Source organism: Poecilia formosa, unplaced genomic scaffold, assembly GCF_000485575.1.
Source record: "Poecilia formosa unplaced genomic scaffold, Poecilia_formosa-5.1.2 Scaffold697, whole genome shotgun sequence".
NCBI classification, from domain to species: Eukaryota; Metazoa; Chordata; class Actinopteri; order Cyprinodontiformes; family Poeciliidae; genus Poecilia; species Poecilia formosa.
This window is the reverse complement of record NW_006800636.1, coordinates 43,524-56,466: the sequence shown is the minus strand read 5'-3', so window position 1 is coordinate 56,466 and position 12,943 is coordinate 43,524. Positions and strand designations below refer to the sequence as shown.

General features: G+C 40.9%; 1 protein-coding gene across 1 annotated transcript in view; it reads right to left on the bottom strand.

Moving 5' to 3' along the window:
* Positions 1 to 6,089, bottom strand: part of LOC103130934 (transmembrane protease serine 9-like) — a 15,407-nt gene extending 9,318 nt beyond the window's left edge. Inside the window, exons 1-4 of the mRNA XM_007542464.2 lie at positions 5,710 to 6,089; positions 3,122 to 3,142; positions 2,819 to 2,978; positions 2,417 to 2,723 (exon numbers count right to left, since the gene is read on the bottom strand). Of these exons, the coding sequence (XP_007542526.2) occupies positions 2,417 to 2,723; positions 2,819 to 2,978; positions 3,122 to 3,142; positions 5,710 to 5,881 (660 nt within the window). The 5' untranslated portion in view covers positions 5,882 to 6,089. The remainder of the gene's footprint in view (positions 1 to 2,416; positions 2,724 to 2,818; positions 2,979 to 3,121; positions 3,143 to 5,709) is intronic.
* Positions 6,090 to 12,943: the final 6,854 nt, after the last annotated feature.

Sequence of the window (12,943 nt, the reverse complement as noted above, 5' to 3'; positions counted from 1 at the left end):
AGACCACCCACGGAGGGTGAGAGGGGAATTTTTTTTATATATATATATATATATATAAATTATGGGAGGAACAAAACACATAAGGAGACCTGAAAAACAATATGATCAACTATAATATACTATATATGCTATATGAGCTGACTGTCCAGGAATGACTCAAGGTATTTAAAATTTGCCACAGTTTCAACTTGGCCATCAAGTAAAACTGAAATCACTTTCAGTTCTTGTTTATCTCATTTAGTTAGCTCTACTTCCTTAAGAAAATGAAAAGGTATGTTCTTTTGTGAGGGAATTTATCTTTTACTGGTCCAGTAATGCCAGAATTAATAGTAAATAATAAAGACTTTGTGGTATTCTGATTTAGTAATGTAATTAGATTAGTTGTGTTACCACCCCCACGCCACTAGAGGCAGTAGCAGGACCGAAAAGATGCGACTAAAGAGCAGATTTAGAAGTACACCAAAAGCTACAGAATTTGCTAAAAATTGTGAGCTGCCATGAAGTAAATAAAAGATTGAAGTTCAAATACCTGCTGAGAGTGAAACTCCTTCCTAAAGGTGAAAATATATCACAGATTTCAAAAGAAAATAAAAACGGAAGTATAGGGAATAGCGCCCCCTTCACTTCCGGAGTGCAATGGTCCCATTTCCAAATAAGGCAAGAGACTGACAGTGGTCCGTCCGCCCCTTCCTGTTTGCTGCAGCGAGGTCCTTCTCGGTGTACTTGACAGCGATGGGAAAGCAGGGGAAGCTCTTTACTTACATCTGGCCCTGTGGGACGGACCGGCACTGTATGTCAGCTCTGATTGGCTGATTACTCTGTCAGTCATGCCAACTGTGGCCTGTTGCTCGGCGTTTCTGACTTAGTACAGCAGGGCCTGAGGCTGAGCTGCTCGCCAGATGCATTTAAGCCACTTTTTAAAGTAGGAAATTAAAGTGAAACCTCAATACTACCAATAAGCAACTTGTTTGTAGAATAAAACTGAAATTATAGATACAATTAAGTATGATTAAAACATTTTCCACTTTTCAATTTTCTAGGGCTAGCAGAGANTATATATACACAATTATGGGAGGAACAAAAGACATAAGGAGACCTGAGAAACAACATGATCAACTATAATATACTATATATACTATATGAGCTGACTGTCCAGGAATGACTCGAGGTATTTAAAATTTGCCACAGTTTCAACAGGTTGACCATCAAGTAAAACTGGAATCACTTTCAGTTCTTGTTTATCTCATTTAATTAGCTCTACTTCTTTAAGAAAATGAAAAGGTATGTTCTTTTGTGAGGGAATTTATCTTTTACTGGTCCAGTAATGCCAGAATTAATAGTAAATAATAAAGACTTTGCGGTATTCTGATTTAGTAATGTAATTAGATTAGTTGTGTTACCACTCACACGCCACTAGAGGCAGTAGCAGGACCGAAAAGATGCGACTAAGGAGCAGATTTAGAAGTTCACCGAAAGCTACAGAATTTGCTAAAAACTGTGAGCTGCCATGAAGTAAATAAAAGATTGAAGTTCAAATACATTCTGAGAGTGAAAATCCTTCCTAAAGGTGAAAATATATCACAGATTTCAAAAGAAAGTAAAAACGGAAGTATAGGGAATAGCGCCCCCTTCACTTCCGGAGTGCAATGGTCCCATTTTCAAATAAGGTAAGAGACTGACAGCGGTCCGTCCCGCCCCTTCCTGTTTGCTGCAGCGAGGTCCTTCTCGGTGTACTTGACAGCGATGGGAAAGCAGGGGAAGCTCTTTACTTACATCCGGGCCTGCGGAACGGACCGGCACTGTATGTCAGCTCTGATTGGCTGATTACTCTGTCAGTCATGCCAACTGTGGCCTGTTGCTCGGCGTTTCTGACTTAGTACAGCCGGGCCTGAGGCGGAGCTGCTCGCCAGATGCATTTAAACTACTTTTTAAAGTAGGAAATTAAAGTGAAACCTCAATACTACCAATAAGCAACTCGTTTGTAGAATAAAACTGAAATTATAGATACAATTAAGTATGATTAAAACATTTTCCACTTTTCAATTTTCTAGGGCTAGCAGAGAAGGCCCCGCTGGCCCCGACAGCCCACCACTGGGCACTGGTACCATTGAAGTGACCATCACTGTTTAAAAGACTAAAAAAATCTGCTTCCCTCTGTGTGATAATAAATCACGCTAAATGTTTCCTGTTTCAGGTCAGTTAGGATCACCACCGTTACATTTTTTGCTAAGTGTTGGAATAGTCAAGAGTTTTACTCAGATATTGAGATGAAGCTGTAAAAAAGGAGGGAGACAGCACCTTCTAATGTTTTGACAAATACTGATTTGAAATCTGCTCTACAGGATCCAGCCAGCTATGCTTCTGCTTGTTCTTTCATGGCGCATCTGATTGTTTTATAAGAATATCTAACTTAAGCATAAGTTGAACAGAGTAGCTCTGTTCTGTAGTGAGACCTACCACCAGATCCAATGTTGCCCCAGCCGGTGACCCAGGAGTTGACGCCGCTGTAGAAGGTGCTGTCCGCCGCCGCCAGGCACACCGGCGAGATGTAGTTGTTGAACGATACAGCTGAGGAGAGCTTTATCAGGGCGATGTCGTTGTCCAGAGTGGAAATGCTGAAGCTAGGGTGACGGATAACCTGTGCTACTGTCCGGGTGACTTTGTTTGGGTTGGTCCCTGTCAGACTCTGAAGACCCAGAACCAGTCTTGCTGAACCTATGTTGCTGGAAGAGTTGCCAGAAGAGACAAACACAGAAGACTGTAAACCTTTCCAGATCTCTCATCCAAACTAATCAACCGTTTTGCCTTCTGTGCTGACCTGATAATGCAGTGACCTGCAGTCAGCACCCACTCGCTGTTGATCAGAGATCCTCCACAGAAGTGAGACGAGGTCTGCAGACTGACCTGCCAGGGCCACGACCCTTGAGGAGCCGCCGCTCCTCCAACGATCCTGGTGTTTAGTGCTGGTTGACCACAATCTGAGGACACATGGACATCTACATTTACTCTAAGCTTCCTACATCTCACCTCCTGTCATGTGGATGCTTTTAGCTGGATCTACTTTGCATTCAGGGACTGACTAAAACATCACAATGTGAAAAGCATGAACAGATGGACGTACCAGAGAGCTGCGACTCCGACTCTGAAAAACAGAAAACAAACTATTAGAAGGAGAACTCTGGTTCTGAGGCCGATTCCCTCCAGAGCCGTGATGGCTGGACGTTCCCATCATGTCACTGTTAGAACCTCCTGGTGTCTGGACCAGGAATGAACCAACAGGTTCTGATATCTGGGCTGATTCCTTTGTTTCTATGATGTCACAGGAAGCAGAGTGCTTCAGGAGCTGCTTTAAAACAGAAGCATGTTGTGACTCAGGAGCGTCCAATAGGGCTCAGTAATGTTGGAGGTCATGAAGACGTTCTCATTAGGAACGCTTCGTTATCAGATGTGAGTTATAAATGAAGTTTTTTCCAAATACTTGGAAACACTCACTGTCTGAGTCCAGAGAGCCCACAGACTTTAAAACACACTGGGATAGATTTGTCATGAACTGGTTGCTGGTGAGGATGTTTTAATGACGATCACAGGTGAGTACAGAAATCCAGGCAGCACAGGTGAACAATGAGGCAAGGAATTCAGATACACTGGTAGCGCTGCGAAAACACAGGACTACTGACATCTGGGACAGGATGTAGACACAACAAGGACCCGACAGGGAACAAGAGACACAGGTCGGTAAAAATACACAGGGAAGGTAATCAGGGGAAAACAAGGGACAGCAGGGAACAATCAAGGGGCAGACAGGAAACACAGGAACTAAATAAACACAGAAAACCCAAATCCTCACAAGACTTGCTCATCAGCAAGTCATGTTACTATGGCAACACCACTACCATCTTTGTGCCGACCTAAAATCCACCCAAAGTAAATAATGAAAGTAAATGAGAATATTTTCTGTTCCTTTCACCCTCCAGATCAATTTTTCCCAGTTTGAGGTTTTTCCATCAGAAGCACCTGAACCTGCAGGGGGCGCTGCTGTCCTCCTTGGACACACTGTCCCACTGCCAGAGGAGTTGGAGCGCAGCGTCTCAGACCGGTTTGGCTGCTTCGTCTCAAAGAAAAGTGAGCACACATTTTCCAGCATAGTTTCAGTCTCTGGCCCTGATGACAGATGGTGAACATACCCTACTAATGGCTGTTTGTGTCTTTTGTTAGAATCAGTGAGTGGCTTTATAGTGGAGAGGCATTCAGTGACTGACTGGACAAATAAAACACTCCCTCCACACAAAGCCTTCAGTCTGAAAACCTTCAATATTCACTGATCATGTTATAATAACATGTGCTTTTCTAACCTATTGGGTCTAGTTGGAGATAAACTCTGTTAGAGTCTGCCAGATTCTGGACAAGATCCCAGGACCGACCAGACCCGAACCCGATCAAACTGGACCACAGGCAGTGGTTCCAGTCCAGAACTCTCTGTTGAGTAAACAGAATAAAGACTAGAAGTAGAGTCTGTTTATAGAGTCTGTTTATAAAAGTTTTCTCGTCCAGGAGTCTCTAGAGTCAGCGTTCAGAAAAGGCGATTGTGAACGCAGCTCTAGCTGGTTTAACCTCTGACCTCTGGCTAAGGTTTCGGTTCAGTCTGATCCTTAGCAGTTTGTATCTCTGCTGGTTTAACCTCAGACTTTAATCAGCCGTCTCTTTAGTCCCTGTGGAGAGTCTCTGCTAAGACGGCAGCAGATTGAGAGCAAGAGAATCTGTTTTGGTGCTGGAGGGGTTGAAGTGTTATTCTTCAGGGACTGGGACCAGAATGGGACCAGAATGGGACCAGTAAACTGTGGACTAAACAAGCTCTGGTTCCCAACCAAAGTTTAAATTTCAGTCTTTAACTCTGGATCACCCTGTTCATTCATCTCACTAGAACCTTTATCTGTTTGTGAGTCACAGAAATTCCCCATGGTTGGAAAAAGTGAAGGACGTTTCTATTTCTATATTTCTATCTCCCTGCAGACATGACTGAATGTCTCTCCAGTCTGAAAGCGGCAGGGCGATTCGGATGGTTTGGTTTCATCTGAGCAATCTGGGTTTGAGTTTTAGCAGCTTCTTCAACTTTGATAAACCGTTTCGTGAAGCTGTGAAATTATATTTTCATTGCTATTTTTTCCACTGGTTTCTCTGAAGATTTTCTCCTTCCTGTTACTGTCTGACGCGTTTTTTGTGATGCCATTATTTAAAGTCATCAGCTAGAAAACAGTTTTCAAGTTTGTTTCTGTCCAGAGATCAAGAATAAAACCTGCAGAGGAATGAATCTAGTAGAGTATCAACTATTAGTCATTAATCTCATGTATTTAGTTTCTCTTCATTGCATCTTTATATGTATTTATTTTCAACATGAGACTTTGGACCTGATATTAACCTCATTATGTTTGGATTGTGAAGATCTAACCTTATATTCTCTCTTCTGATCATAATTTCCCTCCTAATAACCAGATCCAGCCCAAATTATATCTGATATTAACTTTAATATGAACATTTTAAAGTCAAAATGTTTATCAAAATTAACACAGCAAATTATTTTAGCTTCTGTAAAATGAATAAACAAGAAAATAAAGATCTGATTCACCCTGAACATCTCTGTGCTTCATATCTGAATCAGTTTGGCATCATGACCTTTGACCCTGCAGGTGATGAAGGTCAGTAGGTTCCTACCTGGAGTCATCAGAGTCAGCAGAACCGCCGCACCGATCAGCTGGTAGAGACCCATCGCTCTGAAACCATCTGCCTCTTCCACCTGCTGCTGCAGCACATACCTGGCTGAGGCCACGCCCTCTACCCCCACCTGGCTGAGGCCACGCCCCCCACCTGGCTGTGGTCCCGTCATTTGACACACTTCTCACCCTCCTGTCTGTGTTTGTCATGAATTTAAATTTTCCAAATCCATCTGGATCTGAGGGGAGATTAGAACCAGTCCGGTTCTGCTGCTGGGTCAGAACAGAACCAGCTGGTCCAGTGGCTCTTTCTCACTGGACCTGGAGCCATTTGGATGCTGGATTGGTTGGATGCTGGTTTGGTTGGATGCTGGTTAGGTTGGATGCTGGCCCATCGACAGATTGCTTAATAAATCAAATTATTATTAAAAGTTTATTTCACTGTTGGGCGTTTTCCAGCTTTTATTTCTATTCCTGTGATTTTCTGCTTACGGTTCATAAATGATGACATGAAAATAAAATATATCAGATAAATAAAACCCTAATTTTATGTGGGTTAGGGTTTTATTCCTGGTAACGGTTCTTCAGGACGATTCTTCTGAATTATTGGATGTGGCTGTCAGGTCGGTTGGGACTAAAAGGTTTCCTGTCCAGACTTTTTCCACTCCAGAACTTCCTTATCTGGACTTCGTCTGCTTCCTGTTCCAGCAACAGGAAAATGATCCAAATCGTTTTTTCCTCCAAACATATCAGACGACTGGATTTAGTTTCTTGAAGAGTTCTGGCCAGGAAAACTGGTTCCAGCTGTCGGTAAATGGGTCTCCATGAAGAAACCTAAACCTGAGTTACATCACAGACCAATAATCCTGTGAAGGAGGTCTCACTCTGACTCATATTCCAGAGACCAAATATTGGATCAAGGAAGCAGCTCTGCTCTGTTGGTCCTGTAAGTCCACTTCTGGTTCTTTATCTGAATTAAAGATAAATTCTACTTTCTAAAATCCTCATATGGTGCCACTTTAAAGAGAAAAACATTTAATTGAGCGTTGTTGAAATAATACCAGACAAACAATAATAGATTATAGAAATAAGCTGAGTGACGAGTGGAAACACCTGCAGACAAAGGAGAAGCAGAAAGTTAAGTAAATCCGACCCGACGACATTCCTCAGCGTTTGATCTGCCGCACTCATCAGTTTTAAAAAGTTTTTGTGAAGTTTTTCTCTCTGGTTCATCTCGACCCACAGAACCTTCATGGACGACTTCAGAAACAAAGTTCTGACCCAAAGCTTCAGAGAAAACATGCAGCTGGTACCAGATGCTTCCATCCACTCCAGCTTTTATTTCTGTCTGACCTGAAATCGGTCCAAACAGTTTCTGTTTTGGTTCTGTTTGGATCTGCTAGTTTTGTTCTGTTAGCTTCTAGAATAGTTTCCAGTTCCTTAACGATGATTAAACCGACCTGGGTCCGATGTTCTGGATTCAACCAGCTTCTTCCAACAGTCAACTGGAGTTCTGACCTTTGTCCTGACAGTACCAGTAGAACCGGGTCAGACTTCCTCACTTACACAGAACCTATGAGCTCTGGGACTGAGATCAGAACTTTGGGATAAACACTCCAGAACTTGGACCTCGTTGTCCTGAAGACACTTTGGAACCACTGTGGCTGCTGAGGGACATCAACCATCTGGACCAATCCGGACCAGTCTGGACCTGTTCGGGCCTGAGCTTCAACTTCTTTTAGACGTTTCCAAACCTAACCCTATCCCATAAAGACGGCAGGACGTTTCTCCAGAGATGAAGCTCTTGGTCTCTGTGGATTTCTGGAAACTGAGGTGAGCCGTGGCTTCCTCTTCGCTGAGCGGTCTTTCAGACCCAGACGGTTCAGGAAATGTTTCTCTGTGGACAAAGACCGTCTCTCAGTGGCCCATGTCTTTAAGACCAGAAACCATGGGCATAAATTCCGGGGGGGTCGAGAGGGTCTGGACCCCCCCAATCTGGGAAAAGTCTATAATTTCCCCCCCAAAGAAATCATGAAGGAAACCCTTGTATTTAAGCAATATCAATATGAAAAGGCAAAAGAAAGAGGGAAAAAAATGAATTTTTAGTCCCCCCCCATTATTAGAACAATGGTTCAGTCCAAAGTGTAGGAGGAGCAACAGCAGCTGAATGGTACCGGCTCCTTAGAGCCGCTGAAGAGAGGAGCTAGCTGCTAGCTGCTAGCTGTTAGCTGAGGCTCTGCAGCACTAACATAAACCTTCCAGTAAGTTGATTCTTAAAGCAAAATACATGAAACACATTTTATTTCCTTTCACTGGTCAATAGGAAGAAACACATTAACAATAAAAATCAGACTGCAGTTTATTTCATTACTTTGGCTGAATCCTGATAAACTGCCTCCTTATGCCTTAAATCAAAACTAGCTAAACTGCTACATTGCTTTGATAGACTTGGTTCTTTTTGTTAAAGGCAGCAAATATCTAATTACATTTAGCCCTTTAAGTCTTACATCAATAAGAAGAGATTGAAACTGGAGCGTCTTAGCGTTAGCATTAGCCCACAGCAGAGGGGCTGCTGCAGAGCAGCTGGCAGTAAAAAAAGAAACTATGCCTTTATTTCTTACTATCTTCAACATAGAGCCTTTAAAACCACACAATAAAATCTGGACATGTTTCCATAAAATCCCTGGTGTTTGAACATTAAGTTGAAGTTATGATGGGAAAACCAGGAAAGATAAGATATTCCTTTATTAATCCCACAGTGGGGAAATTGACATTGTTACCGCAGTACAGAGGACAGAGCAGAACCAATATAAAAATCTATATGTACAAAAAATACAAGTGAATATAGAAATATTGAAACAGGTTTAAAAATCAAGCAACTTAACGAGTTATCATTTAAATAACCCATCACTTGTATTGAGAGCCACTGCAATAAATCAATATTTATGAGGAATTTTGTTAAGTGGAGTTACTCATTAAAACTTGTTTTTATTTAGTCTTAATTTTTGTAAAGCAGAGATTAGATCAGCGACTCTGAACCAAATCAGATCTAAACATTTAGATTTTAGTTTGACTCTACGGGTCTAAACAGTTTGTTTACTGAGAAAAACTCGTTTGTTGTGGTTCACTAGTCATTTTGGTCCTGCAGCTGGAACTCATGAAGAACTTTTTCAACCGCGTTACATTTCACTGTAACTTTTCTGACCCCAATAATGAGATGGGATTTACTTCCTTGCCAGAACCTGCTTGGTTGGACGTCCCATCATGTCTCTGCTCATCTTAATGGCAACAACAGAGAAATGTGGGGCCTTCTGGACCCAAAGAGGAAGTGAACTGGTGGAGGTGCAGCAGGCGCTGTCCTGTGTGGGCGGAGCCTCCACATGGTCACTGATGTTCTGATGACATCATAAGTGGACCCAAACCTTGCAGCAGAGGTTCTGGTTCTGGTTCCTTTCTTTTCATGCAGGGATCAGAGTTGACTGTGTTCTGCAGTTCTACCATCTGATAACCATTTTTAAAGGTTTAATGTTTTATTGTGAAGCATAAAAATGACATCTGATGCTGGTGTGCTGTGATGGCGCAGATGGAGGCCTCAGTCCTCGACGCGGCTGTCGCAGGTTCGATTCCTGGCCTTGCGACCTTTGCCACATATCTTCTCATTACCCATTTTCCTGTCAACTAACTATCAATTAAAGGCCATTAGAGCCAATAAAACAAACAAAAAAAGACACCTGATGCTGATTTTTGTTTCCAGCCTGTATTGCTGGGCAGCTTTTGACGATGATGCCGCAGTTTTCCCTGAATGCGTCAGAGCTGACCTATCAGGTAATCCAGACAGATCTGGTGCCAGCAGCTTACAGTAAGGAAGAGGAAGTGTCTGAAAACTGGCTGGACAAGGAGCAGAAAATGCTCCCAACACAAAAAGTTCAGCAATGTGTTAGATGAAACTATCTGCAGGTCACAAGACGGGAACAGAAGATCATTTTTTCACCTTTTCTGTAAAGTTTGGACATAACTGGAAGAAAAAACGTTCCTGTAAACAGGAAGAAAGCTAAATGTTCTCAGGTTTTCCATCAACAAACTGCTGGTGCTGCATTTATTCACTGTGATCCATCCTGAGATGGAAGTTGCCAGATCTGCCAGTTTCCTGCCAGACTGTCGACCAAACACGTCAGACAGCATCTCATAAAAAACAACTCGTTTCACCGTCGATGACGTCAAAAGGCTCAAATCAGATCTGACAGACGGTTCGACTGATAAATGATCAACGAGATTAAATCAGCCAATCACGAGGCTGGAGCATCTGGAGGCCTGCTGGAGTTCAACGTGAGAGGGAGAACCGCGCTGCCATGCTGCCATGTTGATATGCTGCCATGTTGCCATGTTGATATGCTGCCATGTTGCCATGTTGATATGGTGCCACATTGCCATGATGCCACGTTGCTGTTACACGCACCAGGACTGGTGTCGGTGTAACAGACGCTGATTTTTCCTGTGAACAGGAAAGAACAGGTTGAAGTAACGAGGCAGACAGAACTCCATACTTCTCAAATCCTCCTGGAATCGGTTGCCAGTCAGGTTCTGGTGCGATTAGGAGACCACACTGCCTCCTACTGGTGGCTTTCTGCTACTGCAACAAAGTTAATTACAATAGGTGCCAAATCTCGAAATTAGAAATATACATTAAAAAAATATCAATAAATTCAATATCAAAATAGAAAAATAAAATAATAATAATAATAATAATAATAATAATAATAATAATAATAATAATAATAATAATAGCAACCATTACTTTTTGTGTATGCCACATTGCCATTGTTAGGAAAATAAATTTAGAATATGCTAGTTTTAAAACTTAACCACATGTACAATATTATATAAAATTAACAGCATTTTAAAATAAGAAAATTTGGTTCTAAATTTCTTCCAAGGTCCAATTGGTATTTCATTTGTAGGATGTTTCTATTAAATATAACACAATAAGTTGAATTTAAAATAGTTTAGTTTTAGTTTTCTATAATTTAACACAGTTCTTAACCTCTCTGTGGACTGAGCAGGCATCCACAGGGGGTTGTGACTGTTTGTGTGAGTTTAACCTTTTGACCATCTTGATAAGATTTAAACAGCTGGTGTAAAAATGAATGCAACATAGAATATCTGTAAAACAATCTAATTTGTAATCTAGTTGTTAACAACATGTCTTGATTGAAATAGCCTAATTATAGTTTTCAGATTAATAACTTACTCTGCCCTATTGACCTTTATGTTACCTGTAGTCACAGCAGATGGTTTGCTAAGATCTGTTGATCTGCCCTTTGTCTGTGTGGGAAAACAATCAGGAGAAGTTCCAGCTTTTCACACTGATCGGTGAAAAGCCATAAAACAGCAGGAGTTCAGGAGAGTCTCTGCTCTCACTTTGTTTAGACCAAGGGGACAAATGGCCTTTGAATTTGGAAACAAATTGCAGGGAGTTTCTAACTTTAGAGAGGGTCAGAGACAGCTCCTGGTTGGATGAACAAAGATACGCCTTATTTGAATAAATTAAAAGCCAAGAATACGCCTTTACTATAAAACTTTGTGCACGTGAGGAACAAACCAGATTTGCTTTCACAATTCTACAAAGACGTCTTTGCTTTTTGTTTGTCATTTCCATCTTTGGTCTTTTTCTCTCTTTCAGGTAAATTCATGTGTTGTTTGTACTTTGAGTTTTGTGATGTGCTTTTGTGGTGATAGTATCCATCTGTCCCAAATAAATGCTGATTATTGTGACGCTGTTATCTCTGTGTGATCTCAGTTCTTTGCGCAGAACATTTTTAAAATCCGGGTAAATGAGAGGATATAGTGAGTAAAAGACAGGAAACGGTGNTAATAATAATAATAATAATAATAATAATAATAATAATAATAATAGCAGCCATTAATTTTTGTGTATGCCACATTGCCATAGTTAGGAAAATAAATTTAGAATATGCTAGTTTTAAAACTTAACCACATGTAAAATATTATATAAAATTAACAGCGTTTTAAAATAAGAAAATTTGGTTCTAAATTGCTTCCAAGGTCCAATTGGTATTTCATTTGTAGGATGTTTCTATTAAATATAATACAATAAGTTGAATTTAAAATAGTTTAGTTTTAGTTTTCTATAATTTAACACACAGTTCTTAACCTCTCTGTGGACTGAGCAGGCATCCACAGGGGATTGTGGCTGTTTGTGTGAGTTTAACCTTTTGACCATCTTGATAAGATTTAAACAGCTGGTGTAAAACTGAATGCAACATAGAATATCTGTAAAACACAATCTAATTTGTAATCTAGTTAACAACATGTCTTGATTGAAATAGCCTAATTATAGTTTTCAGTTTAATAACTTATTCTGGCCTATTGACCTTTATGTTACCTGTAGTTACAGCAGATTGTTTGCTAAGATCTGTTGATCTGCCCTTTGTCTGTGTGGGAAACAATCAGGAGAAGTTCCAGCTTTCACACTGATCTGTGAAAAGCCATAAAACTCAGGAGTTCAGGCCAGCAGAGGAAAAGCTCTGCTTCCACTTTGTTTAGACAAAGGGGACAAATGGCTTTTGAATTTGGAAACAAATTGCAGGGAGTTTCTAACTTTAGAGAGGGTCAGAGACAGCTCCTGGTTGGATGAGCAAAGATACGCCTTATTTGAATAAATTAAAGACAAGAATACGCCTTTACTATAAAACTTTGTGCACGTGACGAACAAACCAGATTTGCTTTCGCAATTCTACAAAGACGTCTTTGCTTTTTGTTTGTTATTTCCATCTTTGGTCTTTTTCTGTCTTTCAGGTAAATTCATGTGTTGTTTGTACTTTGAGTTTTGTGATGTGCTTTTGTGGTGATAGTATGCATCTGTCCCAAATAAATGCTGATTATTGTGATGCTGTTATCTCTGTGTGATCTCAGTTCTTTGCGCAGAACATTTTTAAAATCCGGGTAAATGAGAGGATATAGTGAGTAAAAGACAGGAAACGGTGTGAAATCCACCGGCGGCATTAGCGCCCAAACAAACAAGGAATATTTATAATTCATCTTCTCTTAACACCATGTTGCCACGCTGCCACTTATGTATGACGCTAAATGCAACTTTTAAATACTTGCCGTATCATTTTGGATTCTGACTTTACATCAGTCGAGGCAGTGGTCCAGTAAAAGTAAGAACATCCGCCTGCAGGTCGGAGTCACTTGGACTCAATGTTTTTCACCAT